The sequence below is a fragment of the Balaenoptera borealis genome, assembly GCF_965194805.1.
Source record: "Balaenoptera borealis genome assembly, chromosome: X".
In the NCBI taxonomy this organism is placed as follows: domain Eukaryota; kingdom Metazoa; phylum Chordata; class Mammalia; order Artiodactyla; family Balaenopteridae; genus Balaenoptera; species Balaenoptera borealis.
In genome coordinates, this window is record NC_138881.1 from 42,552,684 (window position 1) to 42,573,506 (window position 20,823).

The window sequence follows — 20,823 nt, forward strand, 5'->3', positions numbered from 1 at the left end:
CCTTCCTCCACCATTTGCATTAGTTTCAGTGCCCGTATCATAGAAGGATCCATGTCGTTAAAGAAGTCAAAAGCAGTCTTGAAGAGTCAGAACCCTTCTGCCAGATTGCCTAATGTCAATTTGTTTTCTGGCCCTGCTTCTTCTACATCTTCTTCCTCCTCATTGTCTGGCACTGGTTGGGAAGCACTCACCTCCATCAAGTCGCCTTCTGTGAATTCCTCTGCTGTAGTGTCTGTTAGCTCTTGAATTTCTCCAAGATCCATATCTTGAAACCCTTCACCCCCTGCCTTTTTTGCCACATCACAATCTCTTTCCTGATTTCCTTGATTGGCTCTGTCGTAAATCCTGTGAAGTCATGCACAACATCTGGACAGTTTCCTCCAGCAGGAGTTTATTGTTTCAGGCTTGATGGCTTTCATGGCTTTTTCTATAACAGCGATGGCATCTTCAGTGGTGTGATCCTTCCAGACTTTCATGATATTCTCTCTACTGGGGTTTTCTTCCATAGCATTGACAATCCTTTCCATAGCATACTGTGTGTAATGAGCCTTAAAGGTCCTTATGACTGCCTGATCTAGAGGCTGAATTAGAGGTGTATTATTTGGGGGCAAGGAAACCACTTTGACGCCTACAGTGTTGAACTCATGAGGTTCTGGGTGGCCAGGGGACATTGTCCAATATCAAAAGAACTTTCAAAGGCAGTCCCTTACTGGCAAGGTACTTCCTGACTTCGGGAACAAAGCATCGATGGGACCAATCCAGAAAAAGAGTTCTGGTTGTCCAGGCCTTCTTGTTGTACCATCAAAAGACTGGCAGCTGGTGTTTATCTTTTCCCTTCAGGGCTCAGGGGTTAGCAGCTTTATAGATAAGGGCAGTCCTGATCATAAACCCGACTGTGTTTGCACAAAACAGAGTTAGCCTATCCCTCCTGCCTTAAATCCTGGTGCTCACTTCTCTTCCTTACTAATAAATGTCCTTTGTGGCATTTTTTCCACAATAGGGCACTTTGGCCTGCATTAAAAACCTGTTCAGGCAGATACCTCATCTCCTTGATGATTTTCTTAATAGTGTCTGGGAACTCATCTGCCGCCTCTTGGTCAGCAGAAGCTGCTTCTCCTCTTATCTTGACATTTTAAAAGCCAAACCTCTTTCTAAAATTATCAAACCATCCTTTGATGGCATTACATTCTCCAGCTTTAGATCCTTCACCTTCGTTTTGCTTTAGGTTGTTGTAGAAAGACTTTGCTTTTGCTCAAATCATGTTAGAGTCTATAGGTATGCCTTTCTCAGAGCAATCCTGCATCCAAATAAAAGCTGCATTTTCAATACGAGTTGAAAAACATTTCACAAAAAGTGCAAGGTTTTCATGCCTGCTGGCATAGCTGCAGTGATAGCTTCCCCAATTTCCTTTTTTTAAAAAAAAATAATAGTCCTTTTGCTGGATTTATTTATCTTGAAATGGTGGGCAACCACACCTGCAGACCTCAACATATAGCACATAGCAAGCAATTCAGCTTTTTCTTGTAATGTCATGGCTTTCCTCTGCCTCCTGGGAGCACTTCCAGCATCACTAGTGGCACTTTGTATGGGTCCCACGGTGTTATTCAAGATTTACGGTAGTGCACTAAACACGATGAAAAATACACGAGAACCACGAGAGATGACTTGTTACTGTGATATGCAATTTACTGGAGAGATAAACTGCTCATGCAGAGATGATTAGCGTCACACAGCGTTTTAAGCGGATACTCGCAACACTTGAGCTCATTGCAATCGCAAAAGGAGGTGGCTATGAAATTATTACAGTACGGTATGGACTACAGCTAATTTTATGCAGTTATGATTTATTACTGCATTTTTACATTTGTTTACATTTCTCTTGACTGTGAACGGCGCCATGTGTGGTCTGTAAGTGTGTGCATAAGTTTTGATAAATTTTAACTTTATATAATAGATTTGTGTATATTTTATGGCAGTAAATGACAAAATAGACTAGTATCTACAAATATTTTATGCATTCATGACATACCTAACTTTTTAAAATTTTTTCGATATTTCTAGGCTACACGGTTCATCTGTGAGTTTTTCAAATTGTTGCAAATCCCCAAGGATTTTTCCAATAGATTTTTTGAAAAAAATCCATGTGTAAGTGGACCCGCGGAGCTCAAACCCATGTTTTTCAAGGGTCAGGTGTACATTGAATTGGCCCAAAGGGCCCCCTCAACCCCCGAGGTCACTTAAGTTTCCTTTCCCCACTAATCCATACCTAAACCCCATCAGCTGAATCTGGGTGCTCCCTTACTCCCTTGAGATCAGATAGGATGGTCTCGGGTGCCTGTAACCAACAGAGCTTTAAAAGGCTGAGACTCTCCCTTCCCTGAAGTTCTCCAGCATACTCAGGGGGGTGTATGGCCTCTGGTCCCTCTTGGGAACAGGGAGCCCTCTGTCCCACCCCAATCATTGCTTCAAAGCAGCTGATTTCAGGGTAGAAGGGAAGGGAGGGATGAGGCATGGAGTGAGAGGGCGGTTCCATGCCAGCAGGCAAGTCTTTACGTTTATGTTTAGTTTTGAACAATGCAACGGCTGCTTGGGGCTCAACCAAATGATCTATCTCATGTTTTCAGTATGCCCAGAGCTCTGCATCTGGCAGCAAGGTCCTTGTGACTGATGCCATGTCTTTCAACTTTTAGGATGCCTCAATTCTGCAGCCACAGCCATATTGCTTTCCGTTTGTGCCCATTGGCTAGCTCAGGCATTACTAGTGCAGTAGCAACTTTTTCTTTTTAAGATGTCCACTTTAATCCGGGGCACTTGCTGCCCATTTTCATGATAGTGTAGGGGAGGAGGAAAGTTTTTCTCCACCTTCTTAGGGTACCTGGCTGGATCTGAAAATTAAACTGACAGAGACAGATTAACAGGAGAAAAGCATACACATTTATTTGTAAGTTTTACATGAGGTGGGAGCCTTCATAAGGAAATTAAGACCCAAAGAAACAGTTAGACCTGAGGAGTTTTATGCTGGGTTTGATGAAGAGTGGACAGTTGTGGAGGAATATGATAGGGCAGAGAGTATGAGGTAAATGTTGTAAACTGTGGGAAAGTTAGCATGACTTGTTTCTTAGGATCCCTTTGTTTTTGGAGATAAGGATGCTGCTTTCCTCTGGGTGTAGGCAGGGCACCTCTCACATGAGGGTGATCTGTTTCAGGGGAGACGGGTGGGGGAAGGTCAGCATGACCTCCCTACTTCTTCTGTGTTCTCCAACCCCTTCAGCTTAAAATATCCAGTATGCCAGGGTGCCATATGTGGGGGTAGCACATTCTGAACCCCATCTATAATAGCATATCTTAAGTTTTCACTTACTTTTAAGATAAAGGCTAGGGAAGTCTTTCAGGGCAGTGAGGCTGACCTCAAAATTTTATCTAGAATTCTTTGGGTCAGTTTCTCATTTGGCAGTAGGTCATTTTCATCTTCATCAGCATTAAAGATCCAGTATGGGGCAGTAAGAGCCTGGATGCTAGTCACTGCCTCATCTGTGGTTTCCCACAGGAGTTTGTCTCAGGGAAACCTCACCAAGAAGGCTGAATTATAGCAGGCAGGACCTACTGCAAAAAACCTCTGAGACCTTTGGCTGTGGTTTCTCAATAGATCTGAGGTTGGCATGATAGACTGTAGGAGGGGCTGAGCCATAAGACATTCCAGCTGTTTCCATTCTTCCATAACAAGCTTCACATGCCCTCCTGCTCCTCTTTCAACCAACCAGCCAAAGCTGTAACCATGTGCCTGGCTTCTGCCCATACTGGTAACAAGTTTCCCTCCTTTTGCCCTGAGGATAGATGCTCATCTCTGTAACTGTTGTCTGAGAAGTGCTGGGAGCTACCGCTGCCCTCCACTGACTCTTAGTACAGGCATCCCTCGTTTTATTGCACTTTGCTTTGCAGGTACTGTGGTTTTTTTACAAATTGAAGCTTTGTGGCAACCCTATGTTGAGCAAGTCTATTGGCACCATTTTTTCAACAGCATTTGCTTACTTCATGTCTGTGTGTCACATTTTGGTAATTCTTGCAATATTTCAAACTTTTTCCTTATTATTATATTTGTTACGGTGATCTTTGACCAATGATCTTTTTTTTAAATATTTATTTATTTATGGCTGTGTTGGGTCTTCGTTTCTGTGCGAGGGCTTTCTCTAGTTGCGGCAAGTGGGGGCCACTCTTCATTGCGGTGCGTGGGCCTCTCATTATCGCGGCCTCTCTTGTTGCGGAGCACAGGCTCCAGACGCGCAGGCTCAGTAATTGTGGTTCATGGGCCTAGTTGCTCCGCGGCATGTGGGATCTTCCCAGACCAGGGCTCGAACCCGTGTCCCCTGCATTGGCAGGCAGATTCTCAACCACTGCGCCACCAGGGAAGCCCCTTGACCAGTGATCTTTGATGTTACTATTGTTAATTGTTTTAGGATGCCACAAACTGTTCCCATATAAGACGGCAAACTTAGCTGATAAATGTATGTGTTCAAACTGCTCCACTGACTAGCCGTTCCCTGTCCCTCTCCCTGTCCTCAGTCCCCCCTATTCCCTGAGACATAACAATATTGAAATTAGGCCAATTAATAACCTTACAATTGCCTCTAAGTGTTCAAGTGAAAGGAAGAGTCTCTCACTTTAAATCAAAAGCTAGAAATGATTAAGCTTAGTGAGGAAGGCATGTCAAAAGTTGAGATAGCCCGAAAGCTAGGCCTCTTGCACTAAACAGCCAAGTTGTGAGTACAAAGAAAAAGTTCTTGAAGGAAATTAAAGGTGGTACTCCAGTGAACACACAAATGATAAGAAAGTGAAACCACTTTATTGCTGATATGGAGAAGGGTTTAGTGGTCTGGATAGAAGATCAAACCAGCCACAAGATTCCCTTAAGCCAAAGCCTAATCCAGAGCAAGGCCCTAACTCTCTTCTATTTTATGAAGGCTGAGAGAGGTTTGGAAGCTAGAGAAGAAAAGTTTGAAGCTAGCAGAGGTTGGTTTATGAGGGTTAAGGAAACCTTTTCCATAACATGAAAGCACAAGGTGAAGTAGCAAGTGCTGATGTAGAAACTGCAGCAAGTTATCCAGAAGATCTAGCTAAAATAACTAATAAAGGTGGCTACACCAAACAACAGATTTTCAGTGTAGATGAAACAGCTTTATATCGGAAGAAGATGCCATCTAGGACTTTCATAGCTAGAGAGAAGTTAATGCCTGGCTTCGAAGTTTCTAACTTTGAAGGCCAACTTTAGGAGCTAATGCAGCTGATGACTTTAAGAAAAAGCAAATGCTCATTGACCATTCTGAAAATCCTAGGGCCCTTAAGAATTATGCTAAATCTACTCTGCCTGTCCTCTGTAAGTGAAACAACAACGCCTGGATGACAGCACATCTGTTTACAACATGGTTCACTGAATATTTTAAGTCCACTGTTGAGACCTATTGCTCAGAAAAAAAAAAGATTGCTTTCGAAATATTACTACTCATTGGCAATGTACCTGGTCACCCAAAAGCTCTGATGGAGATTGTACAGCAAGATTAATATTGTTTTCATGCCTGCTAACACAATATCCATCTACAGCCCATGGGTCAAGGAGTAATTTCAACATCAAGTGTTATTATTTAAGAAATATATCTCATAATGCTATAGCTGCCATAGGTAGTGATTCCTCTGATAGATCTGGGCAAAGTCAATTGAAAACCTTCTGGAAAGGATTCACCATTCTAGATGCCATTAAGAATATTCATGATCCATGGGAAGAGATAAAAATATCAACATTAACACAAGTTTGGAAGAAGTTGATTCCAACCTCATGGATGACTTTGAGGGATTCAAGACTTCAGTGAAGGAAGTAACTGCAGATGTGGTGGAAATAGCAAGCGGACTTGAATTCGAAGTAGAGCCTGAAGATGTGACCAAATTCCTGCAATCTCATCATAAAACTTGGTTAGACAAGGAGTAGCTTCTTATGTATGAGCAAAAAAAGTGGTTTCTTGAAATAGAATCTACTCCTGGTGAAGATGCTGTGAATACTGTTGAAATGACAACAAAGGGACTAGGCCATCGGCCCTCAACCTGAGCCTTGTCTCTTATTTAGTTCTGGGGAGCACCTGGCTGACGTGAGTGCTGTAGAGGAGAATGACTTTGAGGGCAGAGCTTTAATCTCAACAATTAAAATCGAGATTGAGACAGAAGCAGTCAGAATTATACTCTCAAGAAAGAATATCTCCTAATACAGAAGTACCTGAAGGCTGGTTGGGGTGGTGAGGCCCAAGGCAGTCTTATCAAGGATGGAGAGTAACTAAACTGTTCCACTGAACTATCCAAGCCAGCAGAGTAGAGTGAATAAAGGAGAAAAAATTGCCTGCCTCAGGTGCAAAAGTTCTCTGGGAATCTCTTATTTTAAAAATTTCTGCTGCTTCCACAACCTGAAGACACAGTGAGGAGGAAGCAGACCTTCACCAGAACCTTCATGCTGGCCCTTTGTTCTTGGACTGCTCAATCTCTATAACTAGAAATGGAATGAAACATGTGCCAAATCCACTGGGTGTCAATTGATTAAGAAGTTAGTTTAGAATCGAGGCACCAGTCCCTCCCACCAGGAAGCTTACACAAGCCTCTTAGACCAGCCTCACCTACCAGGGGGCAGACACCAGAAGCAAGAGGAACTACAATTGTGCAGCCTATGGAACGGAGACCACAAACACAGAAAGTTAGACAAAATGAGACAGCAGAGGAATATGTGCCAGACGAAGGAACAAGATAAAACCCCAGAAAAACAACTAAGTGAAGTGGAGATAGTCAATCTACCTGAAAAATTATTCAGAGTAATGATAGTAAAGATGATCCAAGATCTCGAAAAAAGAATGGAGGCGCAGACCAAGAAGATACAAGAAATGTTTAACAAAGAGCTAGAAGATACAAAGAACAAAGAAATAGAGTTGAACAACACAATAAATAAAATTAAAAATTCTCTAGAAGGAATCAATAGCAGAATAAATGAGGCAGAAGAACGGGTAAGTGACCTGGAAGACAGAATGGTGGAAATCACTGCCTTAGAACAGAATAAAGAAAAAAGAATGAAAAGAAATGAGGATGGTTTAAGAGACCTCTGGGACAACATTAAACACACCAACATTTGCATTATAGGGGACCCAGAAGGAGAAGAAAGAGAGAAAGGGCCTGAGAAAATATTTGAAGAGATAATAGCTGAAAACTTGCCTAACATTTTCTTGGAAACAGTCACCCAAGTCCAGGAAGTGCAGAGAGTCCCATACAGGACAAACCCAACATGCCGAGACACATATTAATCAAATTGACAAAAATTTAAGACAAAGAGAAAATATTAAAAGCAACAAGGGAAAAGCAGCAAATAACATACAAGGGAATCCCCATAATGTTATCAGCTGATTTTTCAGCAGAAACTCTGCAGGCCAGAAGGGAGTGGCATGATATATTTAAAGTGATGGAAGGGGAAAACCTACAACCAAGAATACTCTACCCAGCAAGGCTCTCATTCAGATTTGATGGAGAAATCAAAAGCTTTACAGACAAGCAAAAGCTAAGAGAATTCAGCACCACCAAACCAGCTTTACAACAAATGCTAAAGAAACTTCTCTAGGGAAAAGAAAAGGCCACAACTAGGAACAAGAAAATTATGAATGGGAAAGCTCACCAGTAAAGAAATGACCACAAAGGATTTAGAATATGACATAAACTTAGTTGATAAAGCAGTGGCAGGGTTTGAGAGGATTGACTCGCATTTTGAAGGAAGTTCTACTGTGGTTAAAATGCTATCAAACAGCATTGCATGCTACAGAGAAATCATTCATGAAAGGAAGAGTCAGTCAATGAGGCAAACTTCACTGTTATATTCTACTAGGAAATTGCCACAGTCAGCCCATCCTTCAGCAGCCACCACACTGATCAGTCAGCAGCCACCAACATCAAGGCAAGACCCTCCACCAGCAAAAAGATTATGACTTGTGGAAGGCTCAGATGATGGTTAGCATTTTTTTAGCAATAAAGTATTTTTTAATTAAGATATGTACATTGCTTTTTTAGATATAATGCTGTTGCACACTTAATAGACTATAATATAGTATAAACATAACTTTTATATGCACTGGGAAACCAAAAAATTTGTGTGTCTCACTTTATTGCAATATTTGCTTTATTGTGGTGGTCTGGAATACCCACAGTATCTCTGAGGTATGCCTATCCTAGCTGTTACAATGGGGTGGACTTGAGATTGGCCACAAGATTGGTGAGGAAGCCCCAACCTGGATGAGAGTTAGGACTAACCAGAACACTGTTCAGACAGCTGTCTTTAAACCTACTTTGTGGTACTTGGTGTGCAATAACTTCTCCAGTTCCTCCTCATTGACTGCCAGTAAAGTGGAGGACCATATATTGAACAGTTGACCATACAATTTGGTTGAACATTTTCCATAGACTTCCCTCAGATCTCCTTAATTTGCCTGTCTTAGTTTTCTATCATTGCTGTAACAAATTGCCACAAACTCAGTGGCTTAAAACAACAGAAATTTATTACCTTATAGTTCTGTAGTTCAGAAGTCCAAAATGGCTCTCACTGGGCTAAAGTTAAGATGTTGGCAGGGGTGGGTTCCTTTTTGAAGGCTCAAGAATCTATTTCTTTGCTCTTTCCAGCTTCTAGAGGCCACACATGTTCCTTGATATGGTCCTCTTCATCTTTAAAGCCAGCATTAGTGGGTCAGTTCTTCTCACACTATATCACTCTAACCGTCTCTTCTACCTCACTCCTACACTTTTAAGGACTCTTTACATTGGCCCTAACCTAATAGTCCAAGATAATTTCCTTGTTTCAGGGTCAGTTGATTAGCAACCTTAATTCCATTTGCAACCTAAATTCCCCATTGCCATGTAGTATAACATATCCACAGGTTCCAGGGATTAGGATGTGCACATCTTCGGGGCAGGGAGATCTGTGAGTCCCTTATTTTTTTAAAAAAATTTTATTTATTTATTTATTTATTTATTTTGGCTGTGTTGGGTCTTTGTTTCTGTGCGAGGGCTTTCTCTAGTTGCGGCGAGCGGGGGCCACTCTTCATCGCGGTGCGCGGGCCTCTCACTGTCGCGGCCTCTCTTGTTGCGGAGCACAGGCTCCAGACACGCAGGCTCAGTAGTTGTGGCTCACAGGCCTAGTTGCTCTGTGGCATGTGGGATCTTCCCAGACCAGGGCTCGAACCCGTGTCCCCTGCATTGGCAGGCAGATTCTCAACCACTGCGCCACCAGGGAAGCTCTGTGAGTCCCTTATATTTCCTTTTCCAGAAAGCCACATCTCTGTGCACAGCCTATCCTTTGTCTTTTTTTTTTTTTTTGAGTTTGTTTATTTTTTTATTTTTTATTTTTAGTTTTTATTTTTTTAAGATTTTTAGAAATTTCATGTAATGTCTGAAACATTTATATTAACATATTTCCATACATATTTCCATACAAATACAAATATAAGATTTTTAGAAATTTCATGTAAAGTCTGAAACATTTATATTAACATATTTCCATACAAATAACCCAATGAAAGTTTAGTATTAGTTGTTTTGTTTGTTTGTTTTTTTATACTGCAGGTTCTTATTAGGCATCACTTTTATACACATCAGTATATACATGTCAATCCCAATCGCCCAATTCAGCACACCACCATCCCCACCCCACCGCAGTTTTCCCCCCTTGGTGTCCATATGTCCATTCTCTACATCTGTGTCTCAACTTCTGCCCTGCAAACCGGCTCATCTGTACCATTTTTCTAGGTTCCACATACATGCATTAATATATGATATTTGTTTTTCTCTTTCTGACTTACTTCACTCTGTATGACAGTCTCTAGATCCATCCAATTCTCAACAAATGACTCAATTTCGTTCCTTTTTATGGCTGAGTAATATTCCATTGTATATATGTACCACAACTTCTTTATCCATTCGTCTGTTGATGGGCATTTAGGTTGCTTCCATGACCTGGCTATTGTAAATAGTGCTGCAATGAACATTCGGGTGCATGTGTCTTTTTGAATTACGGTTTTCTCTGGGTATATGCCCAGTAGTGGGATTTCTGGGTCATATGGTAATTCTATTTTTAGTTTCTTAAGGAACCTCCATATTGTTCTCCATAGTGGCTGTATCAATTTACATTCCCACCAACAGTGCAAGAGGGTTCCCTTTTCTCCACACCCTCTCCAGCATTTGTTGTTTGTAGATTTTCTGATGATGCCCATTCTAACAGGAGTGAGGTGATACCTCATTGTAGTTTTGATTTGCATTTCTCTAATAATTAATGATGTTGAGCATCTTTTCATGTGCTTCGTGGCCGTCTGTATGTCTTCTTTGGAGAAATGTCTATTTAGGTCTTCTGCCCATTTTTGGATTGGGGTGTTTGTTTCTTTAATATTGAGCTGAATGAGCTGTTTATATATTTTGGAGATTAATCCTTTGTCCGTTGATTCGTTTGCAAATATTTTCTCCCATTCTGAGGGTTGTCTTTTCATCTTGTTTATGGTTTCCTTTGCTGTGCAAAAGCTTTGAAGTTTCATTAGGTCCCATTTGTTTATTTTTGTTTTTATTTCCATTACTCTAGGAGGTGGATCAAAAAAGATCTTGCTGTGATTTATGTCAAAGAGTGTTCTTCCTATGTTTTCCTCTAAGAGTTTTATAGTGTCCAGTCTCATATTTAGGTCTCTAATCCATTTTGAGTTTATTTTTTTTTAAATTTATTTATTTATTTATGGCTGTGTTGGGTCTTCGTTTCTGTGCGAGGGCTTTCTCTAGTTGTGGCAAGTGGGGGCCACTCTTCATCGCGGTGCGCGGGCTTCTCACTATCGCGGCCTCTCTTGTTGCAGAGCACAGACTCCAGACGCGCAGGCTCAGTAATTGTGGCTCACGGGCCCAGTTGCTCCGCGGCATGTGGGATCTTCCCAGACCAGGGCTCGAACCTGTGTCCCCTGCATTGGCAGGCAGATTCTCAACCACTGTGCCACCAGGGAAGCCCCTTGAGTTTATTTTTGTGTATGGTGTTAGGGAGTATTCTAATTTCATTCTTTTACATGTAGCTGTCCAGTTTTCCCAGCACCACTTATTGAAGAGACTGTCTTTTCTCCATTGTATATCTTTGCCTCCTTTGTCATAGATTAGTTGACCATAGGTGCGTGGGTTAATCTCTGGGCTTTCTATCTTGTTCCATTGATCTATGTTTCTGTTTTTGTGCCAGTACCATATTGTCTTGATTACTGTAGCTTTGTAGTATAGTCTGAAGTCAGGGAGTCTGATTCCTCCAGCTCCATTTTTATCCCTCAAGACTGCGTTGGCTATTCGGGGTCTTTTGTGTCTCCATACAAATTTTAAGATGATTTGTTCTAGCTCCGTAAAAAATGCCATTGGTAATTTGATAGGGATTGCATTGAATCTGTAGATTGCTTTGGGTAGTATACTCATTTTCACAATGTTGATTCTTCCAGTCCAAGGACATGGTATATCTCTCCATCTGTTGGTATCATCTTTAATTTCTTTCATCAGTGTCTTATAGTTTTCTGCATACAGGTCTTTTGTCTCCCTAGGTAGGTTTATTCCTAGGTATTTTATTCTTTTTGTTGCAATGGTAAATGCGAGTGTTTCCATAATTTCTCTTTCAGATTTTTCATCATTAGTGTATAGGAATGCAAGAGATTTCTGTGCATTAATTTTGTATCCTGCAACGTTACCATATTCATTAATTAGCTCTAGCAGTTTTCTGGTGGCAGTTTTAGGATTCTCTATGTATAGTATCATGTCATCCGCAAACAGTGACAGTTTTACTTCTTCTTTTCCAATTTGTATTCCTTTTATTTCTTTTTCTTCTCTGATTGCCGTGGCTAGGACTTCCAGAACTATGTTGAATAATAGTGGTGAGAGTGGACATCCTTGTCTCGTTCCTGATCTTAGAGGAAATGCTTTCAGTTTTTCACCATTGAGAATGATGTTTGCTGTGGGTTTGTCATATATGGCCTTTATTATGTTGAGGTAGGTTCCCTCTGTGCCCACTTTCTGGAGAGTTTTTATCATAAATGGGTGTTGAATTTTGTCAAAAGCTTTTTCTGCATCTATTGAGATGATCATATGGTTTTTATTCTTCAATTTGTTAATATGGTGTATCACATTGATTGATTTGCGTATATTGAAGAATCCTTGCATCCCTGGGATAAATCCCACTTGATCGTGGTGTATGATCCTTTTAATGTGTTGTTGGATTCTGTTTGCTAGTATTTTGTTGAGGCTTTTTGCATCTATATTCATCAGTGATATTGGTATGTAATTTTCTTTTTTTGTAGTGTCTTTGTCTGGTTTTGGTATCAGGGTGATGGTGGCCTCATAGAACGAGTTTGGGAGTGTTCCTTCCTCTTCAATTTTTTGGAAGAGTTTGAGAAGGATAGGTGTTAGCTCTTCTCTAAATGTTTGATAGAATTCACCTGTGAAGCCATCTGGTCCTGGACTTTTGTTTGTTGGAAGATTTTTATTCACAGTTTCAATTTCATTACTTGTGATTGGTCTGTTCATATTTTCTGTTTCTTCCTGGTTCAGTCTTGGAAGGTTATACCTTTCTAAAAATTTGTCCATGTCTTCCAGGTTGTCCATTTTATTGGCATAGAGTTGCTTGTAGTAGTCTCTTAGGATGCTTTGTATTTCTGCGGTGTCTGTTGTAACTTCTCCTTTTTCATTTCTGATTTTATTGATTTGAGTCCTCTCCCTATTTTTCTTGATGAGTCTGGCTAATGGCTTATCAATTTTGTTTATCTTCTCAAAGAACCAGCTTTTAGTTTTATTGATCTTTGCTATTGTTTTCTTTGTTTCTATTTCATTTATTTCTGCTCTGATCTTTATGATTTCTTTCCTTCTGCTAACTTTGGGTTTTGTTTGTTCTTCTTTCTCTAGTTTCTTTAGGTGTAAGGTTAGATTGTTTACTTGAGATTTTTCTTGTTTCTTTAAGTAGGCTTGTATAGCTATAAACTTCCCTCTTAGAACTGCTTTCGCTGCATCCCATAGGCTTTGGGTCGTCGTGTTTTCATTGTCATTTGTCTCTAGGTATTTTTTGATTTCCTCTTTGATTTCTTCAGTGATCTCTTGGTTATTTAGTAACGTATTGTTTAGCCTCCATGTGTTTGTCTTTTTTACATTTTTTTCCCTGTAATTCATTTCTAATCTCATAGCCTTGTGGTCAGAAAAGATGCTTGATATGATTTCAATTTTCTTAAATTTACTGAGGCTTGATTTGTGACCCAAGATGTGATCTATCCTGGAGAATGTTCCGTGCGCACTTGAGAAGAACGTGTAATCTGCTGTTTTTGGATGGACTGTCCTATAAATATCAATTAAATCTATCTGGTCTATTGTGTCATTTAAAGCTTGTTTTTCCTTATTTATTTTCATTTTGGATGATCTGTCCATTGGTGTAAGTGAGGTGTTAAAGTCACCCACTATGATTGTGTTACTGTCAATTTCCTCTTTTATAGCTGTTAGCAGTTGCCTTATGTATTGAGGTGCTCCTGTGTTGGGTGCATATATATTTATAATTGTTATATCTTCTTCTTGGATTGATCCCTTGACCATTATGTAGTGTCCTTCCTTGTCTCTTGTAACATTCTTTATTTTAAAGTCTATTTTATCTGATATGAATATAGCTACTCCAGCTTTCTTTTGATTTCCATTTGCATGGAATATCTTTTTCCATCCCCTCACTTTCAGTCTGTATGTGTCCCTAGGTCTGAAGTGGGTTTCTTGTAGACAGCATATATACGGGTCTTGTTTTTGTATCCATTCAGCCAGTCTATGTCTTTTGGTTGGGGCATTTAATCCATTCACGTTTAAGGTAATTATCGATATGTATGTTCCTATGACCATTTTCTTAATTGTTTTGGGTTTGTTTTTGTAGGTCCTTTTCTTCTCTTGTGTTTCCCACTTAGAGAAGTTCCTTTAGCATTTGTTGTAGAGCTGGTTTGGTGGTGCTGAATTCTCTTAGCTTTTGCTTGTCTCTAAAGCTTTTGATTTCTCCATCAAATCTAAATGAGATCCTTGCCGGGTAGAGTAATCTTGGTTGTAGGTTCTTCCCTTTCATCACTTTAAGTATATCATGCCACTCCCTTCTGGCTTGCAGAGTTTCTGCTGAGAAATCAGCTGTTAACCTTATGGGAATTCCCTTGTATGTTATTTGTCGTTTTTCCCTTGCTGCTTTCAATAATTTTTCTTTGTCTTTAATTTTTGCCACTTTGATTACTATGTGTCTCGGCGTGTTTCTCCTTGGGTTTATCCTGTATGGGACTCTCTGCGCTTCCTGGACTTGGGTGGCTGTTTCCTTTCCCATGTTAGGGAAGTTTTCGACTATAATCTCTTCAAATATTTTCTCTGGTGCTTTCTCTCTCTCTTCTCCTTCTGGGACCCCTATAATGCGAATGTTGTTGCGTTTAATGTTGTCCCAGAGGTCTCTTAGGCTGTCTTCATTTCTTTTCATTCTTTTTTCTTTAGTCTGTTCCGCAGCAGTGAATTCCACCATTCTGTCTTCCAGGTCACTTATCCGTTCTTCTGCCTCAGTTATTCTGCTATTGATTCCTTCTAGTGTAGTTTTCATTTCAGTTATTGTATTGGTCATCTCTGTTTGTTTGTTCTTTAATTCTTCTAGGTCTTTGTTAATCATTTCTTGCATCTTCTCAGTCTTTGCCTCCATTCTTATTCCGAGGTCCTGGATCATCTTCACTATCATTATTCTGAATTCTTTCTCTGGAAGGTTGCCTATCTCCACTTCATTTAGTTGTTTTTCTGGGGTTTTTTCTTGTTCCTTAATCTGGTACATAGCCCTCTTCCTTTTCATCTTGTCTATCTTTCTGTAAATGTGGTTTTTGTTCCCCAAGCTGCAGGATTGTAGTTTTTCTTGCTTCTGCTGTCTGCCCTCTGGTGGTTGAGGCTATCTAAGTGGCTTGATGGGAGGCTCTGGTGGTGGGTAGAGCTCTATCCTTTGTCTTTAATTTTTGTCAGTTTGATTACTATGTGTCTCAGCGTGTTCCTCCTTGGGTTTATCCTGCTGGGACTCTCCTCACTTCCTGGACTTGGGTGACTGTTTCCTTTCCCATGTTGGGGAAGTTTTCAGCAATTATCTCTTCAACTATTTTCTCAGGTCCTTTCTCTCTCTCTTCTCCTTCTGGGATCCCTATAATACGAATGTTAGTGCATTTAATGTTGTCCCAGAGGTCTCTTAGACTGTCTTCATTTTCATTCTTTTTTCTTTATTCTGTTCTGAGGCAGTGATTTCCACCATTCTGTCTTCCAGGTCACTTATCCGTTCTTCTGCCTCATTTACTCTGCTACTGATTCCTTCTAGTGTATTTTTCATTTCATTTACTGTATTGTTCATCTCTGTTTGTTTGTTCTTTAGTTCTTCTAGGTCTTTGTTAAACATTTCTTGCATCTTCTTGATCCTTACCTCCATTCTTTTTCCGAGATATTGGATCATCTTCACTGTCATTATTCTGAATTCTTTTTCTGGAAGGTTGCCTATCTCCACTTCCTTTGCCGTTTCATTTTGCCTAATTTTCTGTGATTGTGGATTCCGTTCCACAGGCTGCAGGATTATAGTTCTTCTTGCTTCTGCTGTCTGCCCTCTGGTGGATGAGGCTATCTAAGAGACTTGTGCAAGCTTCCTGCTAGGAGGGACTGGTGATGGGTGGAAGTGGGTCTTGTCCCTCTGGTGGGCAGGGCTGTGCTCAGTAAAACTTTAATCTGTTTGTCTGCTGATGGGTGGGGCTGTGTTCCCAACCTGTTTGTTGTTTGGCCTGAGGCGACCCAGCACTGGAGCCTACAGGCTGTTTGGTGGCCTCCAGGAGGGCTCACGCCAATGGGTACTTCCCAGAACTGCTGCTACCAGTGTCCTTGTCCCTGCAGTGAGCCCCAGCCACCCCTCACCTCCACAGAATACCCTTCAGTACTAACAGGTAGGTCTGGCCCAGTCTCTTACGGGGTCACTGCCTTTTTCCCCTGAGTCCTGGTGCGCACAAGACTTTGTGCGTGCCATCCAAGAGTGGAGTCTCTCTTTCCCCCAGCCCTGTGGAATTCCTACGATCAAACTCCACTAGACTTCACATCTAGATTCTCTGGCTCCTCCTCCTGTTGCCAGACCCCCAGGCTGGGGAGCCTGACGTGGGGCTCAGAACTTTCACTCCTGGGGGATAACTTCTGTGGTATAATTGTTTTCCAGTTTGTGGGTCGCCCACCTGGCAGGGATGAGATTTGTGTTTATCACAGTTGTGCCCCTCCTACCATCTTGCTGTGGCCTCCTCTTTGTCTTTGGGAGTAGGGTATCCTTTTTTGGTAGGTTCCAGCATTTTTTTGTCGATGGTTGTTCAGCAATTAGTTGTGATTTTGGTGTTTTCATAAGAAGGGGGTGAGCTCATGTCCTTCTACTCCACCATCATTTGGAAGTGACCTGCTGGCTCAGCAGGGTGGTGTGGGACACCAGTCAGCCTGCAGCTCCTACAGCTTCTGTGGCTCCTGCAGGATCCTTGTTGGGCCAAGTGCTTGGTTAGCCCTTGCACTGCCCATCCTAATCATCAAAACTTCCAAGAACTGTGAAAGGTCTGAGATTTTATCCTACTTGCAAGCTAACAAGTTAGCTGGGACAGTTTCATGGATGCTGGTAGAAGACATGAACTCCTGGGTCCGAGACAAAGGACTTGAATACTCACAGCATTAGTGGTAGCCAGAGTGTGAACATTTGCACCACTTCTCTAAGCCTCAATTCCCACAGGGTGATGCAGAGGGCCAGGTGATACCTGCACATGCAGTGGATTCCATTATAGGAGAGGAACCCCAAGTTTATAGATCTCGAACCTTTCATGAAGGGCAGTAAGCCTGCCTGATCCTTGCCTTGAGGAAGAAATATCTTGAGTACAATTTCTAGTATAACCTGCCCTTTGCTCTGGAGAGGGGCACTCTATCTTCTAAGCCTGTTCACTATATAAATATCTTTGAAAAGATGGTTTGGAAAAAAGGCAGTTATGAGTCTGCTTGAAAGATATACAGAAATGTGAGATTTGTGGAGAATTTTCTCCCAATAGTCTCTCAAGTCCCTTTTAATCTGGAACAGATCTAACCAATTCTCCTCCCTCTTGTTTTTCCCCTTACTATTTATTTATTGAAGAAATTGGACCACTTGCCCCGAGCTGTGTTCCACATTTTAGAATTTGATAAGTGTATTCTTGTGGAGTATTTAATAGTTCCCATATCACCATTTTAATGTGAACAGATAAATCTAGAGGCTTGATCAATGCAGATTCAATTTTTAGGCAAAAATACTTCATAGGTGGTATTTTAAAAATTTATTTATTATTTATTTTTTCTTGGCTGTGTTGGGTCTTCGTTTCTGTGCGAGGGCTTTCTCTAGTTGTGGCAAGCGGGGGCCACTCTTCATCGCGATGCACGGGCCTCTCACTATCGCGGCCTCTCTTGTCGCGGAGCACAGGCTCCAGACGCACAGGCTCAGTAGTTGTGGCTCACAGGCCTAGTTGCTCCGCGGCATGTGGGATCTTCCTAGACCAGCGCTCGAACCCGTGTCCCCTGCATTGGCAGGCAGGTTCTCAACCACTGCGCCACCAGGGAAGCCCCCCATAGGTGGTACTGAGTGCTTGCTAGTTCATCCCCCCAGAAGGCACATAATGCCTGGTTGTCTCTCTCTCAGTATGTTCAGGTGTTGTCAACCCAATCCATAGGTTTTAAAGTCCCTTTATTCTTTCACCCAATGGTTTTGGCAGCCGTTGGTGATTCTTGCTTTTATTAGCATTTATTAGCTGGAATACTTCTGAAAGAATAAATTTCCATAATCAACTATTGGTGTGTCCTGAAATGCAGTACTTAGAGGAAGGATAATCATTTTAGTGTAAAACTCAAGTAATGTCTCTTTCCTGATATATAAAACACTTCAGAGAGCAGGAACCGAGCCGAGCAGAGCCAGCCAGTGGCTGCGGCATGGGGGCTGAACATTAATAAAAGTATCCATGGAGAACACTGAAAATTCAGTGGATTCAAAATCCATTAAAACTTCAGAGACAAAGGTCTTACATGGAAGCAAATCAATGAACTCTGGAATATCCTTGGATGATAGTTACAAAATGCATTATCCTGAAATGGGTTTATGTATGATAATTAATAACAAGAACTTTCATAAAAGTACTGGGATGTCATGTCGGTCTGGTACAGATGTAGATGCAGCAAACCTCTGGGAAACCTTCACGAACTTGAAATACGAAGTCAGGAATAAAAATGATCTTACATGTAAAGAAATTTTGGAATTAATGTACAGTGTTTCTAAAGAAGATCATAGCAAAAGGAGCAGTTATATTTGCGTGCTTCTAAGCCATGGTGAGGAAGGAAAAATTTTTGGAACAAATGGACCTGTCGATCTGAAAAAATTAGCAGGTTTCTTCAGAGGGGACTGTTGTAGAAGTCTAACTGGAAAACCCAAACTTTTCATTATTCAGGCCTGCCGAGGCACAGAACTGGACTGTGGTATTGAGACAGACAGTGGTGTTGAGGATGACACGGCCTGTCAGAAAATACTGCTTGAGGCAGACTTCTTGTGTGCATATTCTACAGCACCTGGTTACTATTCCTGGCGAAATTCAAAGGACGGATCCTGGTTCATCCAGTCACTTTGTGCAATGCTGAAACAGTACGCTTACAAGCTTGAGCTTATGCATGCTCTCACTTGGGTGAACCAAAAGCTAGTGATAGAATTCGAGTCCTTTTCCACTGATTCTGCTTTTCACGCAAAGAAACTGATTCCTTGTATTGTGTCTATGCTCACAAAAGAACTGTATTTTTAATCACTAAAGAAATGGATGATTTTTAAAAAAATTTTGTATGCCAAGTGAGGAAACGGTGTAACTGATACTATATTTTCCTCTCTCATTTAAATCTAATCTAATCCCCCAGGTGATACTTGGAAACATGTCACTTTCATAGCAATAAAACTACTATGAAGCTACCTCAGACACAATCAGGTAGTTGAAATTGAATTTAAGAATAAATAAAAATGGATAGTGGTACAGTCATTATGAGAGGATTATAAATTAACAGCTCTCATAATTAGCAAGTTTTAGTGATTATGCTATGCTACAGATTTTCAAGGAATTATGGAAGAAGTTAAACATTGCAGTAATGTATTTCATTGATATGGATATGTTGTTATATCAGAGAATGTGTTATGGTTTTTGTCAAACTATAGAAATGATGATGTGGAATAATGTATCCTAGAAATTGGTGGTCCATGTGCGTGGTCAAAGGCTTGAAGACCTTGATCTTAGAATTAGTATTTGGAGATAAGACAATGGTATTTTTACATCACTTCTCTGAGCACATGGTTTTGTGATGCATGTCTTTGTTGTTAAAAGAAAAAATCATGTTTAGTATTAAAAAAGGAACTAAATGTTTTACTTGAAAATGTGTGAGAAAACTAAGTTGACGCTCTCAAGGTTAAATGCAACATTAATAGAGGGAGACAGAGTTAGGACTCTAAGGTGCTGAAATGCAACTCTTCCCACTAGCTGCTGGGCCTCGCTTTCCCACAGAATACCTGAAGGGCTCTTATGTCAAAACCTCAAACTTTGATCACACTGATAGCAGCGTGAATTGAAGAAACTCTGTAGGAACATACTAAAATACAACTTGCAGAATACACAGTGAGGTGTAAGGAAGAAACAGTAAATCAAGCATCTGGGCACTCCATAATTAGAAGATAGTTTGAGCTTGAACAGGGACACAGCGCAGCCTATGTGATGAAGGCAGAGCCATAGACTACGGCTTCAGGGAAAGGGATGCTGGCTAATTATCTTCATAGGTACTGGTGTGCGTGGAGGATGCTCCCAAGGCAAGAAGCTCCAAGAAAGTGAACCACATCAAACTTCTGAAATGGAAATTTTCCAAAGATGGTGAGAGTCATAATAAAAATCATAGCACTCTTTTTTTTAAAAATTTTTCAATGATGGCTTTTAACTGGATGTTAAATCAAATTCTTATCTGCCTTTGTGTAGATAGCACATTATATAAAATACACTTAGCACCACTGCCAATGTAACGGATACACTGAATAGCAATTCACCTCTCACTTTACACTGAGGGGGAGAAGGGCTGCAGTTGTCAGCCTGTCAGAAATTAAGTATGTAAATTAATGCTTAAGTGTATGAATTTGAATATGATTTACAAGAGGCTTGGAGTGTCGTTGGGGGAAAATACTGAGGTTTCTCTTTCCCCTTCAAGGTTAACAAGTGCTCAGTGACCTTTACAGACTGCACGCGGGCATGGGTGTGCCCATGTGTGCACTTGGCCACCGAACTTTGGCCGGGAGCTGAAATACTGCCGAAGAGCAAATCCTGGACTCCTTCGGGAACGTCCCTTTCTGCCATCCATGAATGTCAGCCCATAAGAGCAATTTCATTAGCATTTCCTCATTTTCCAATATAAGCAGTGAGTGTGGCCTGATAATATGGGCCCTCATCCATCCTTTGCAGAGTACGGGAAAAATCATAGCACTCTTTGCAGTAAAATTTTTCAGCATGTTAAGTTGTATTCTGTTGACATTTACAATCAAAGGAGAATGATACTGTTATGATCATATACTGTTCTCTGAAATGAAAGGACCATGGCACCCAGGACTTTATCAGTCATCCAGTCTTCCCTCCTTTGGTGCCAGGGAAACTGAAGGCCAGAGAGGAGAAGCAGCACGGCCCCCAGCCAGGGAGGCCTGGCTCCGAGCCTTCT

At 41.0% G+C, this 20,823-nt stretch overlaps 2 protein-coding genes and 1 pseudogene across 7 annotated transcripts in view; all 3 read left to right on the forward strand.

The window, feature by feature from the left end:
- Positions 1-20,823, forward strand: part of LOC309621113 (retinol dehydrogenase 12 pseudogene) — a 339,175-nt pseudogene that overhangs the window by 147,919 nt on the left and 170,433 nt on the right. The gene's annotated exons all lie outside the window — the stretch shown is intronic.
- The window catches only part of ZNF81 (zinc finger protein 81), an 84,295-nt gene that overhangs the window by 23,988 nt on the left and 39,484 nt on the right, over positions 1-20,823 (forward strand). Inside the window, exon 1 of one of the 4 annotated variants that reach the window (XM_082378165.1) lies at positions 19,921-19,994. The exons of the other annotated variants lie outside the window; for them this stretch is intronic. Within the exon in view, the coding sequence (XP_082234291.1) occupies positions 19,992-19,994 (3 nt within the window). The 5' untranslated portion in view covers positions 19,921-19,991. Of the gene's footprint in view, positions 1-19,920; positions 19,995-20,823 lie in introns of those variants that run through there. 4 annotated transcript variants of the gene reach the window in all.
- Positions 14,940-19,897, forward strand: LOC309621135 (caspase-3-like). Of its 2 annotated transcripts, XM_082378251.1 has the most exons (2): positions 14,940-18,545; positions 18,667-18,825. In XM_082378251.1, exons 1-2 carry the CDS (start codon positions 18,063-18,065, stop codon positions 18,730-18,732), a joined length of 549 nt encoding a protein of 182 aa, XP_082234377.1. In that variant the 5' UTR covers positions 14,940-18,062; the 3' UTR covers positions 18,733-18,825. The 2 variants fall into 2 exon arrangements, with proteins under 2 accessions (XP_082234377.1, XP_082234376.1); XM_082378250.1 differs by having other exon boundaries at positions 14,940-19,897.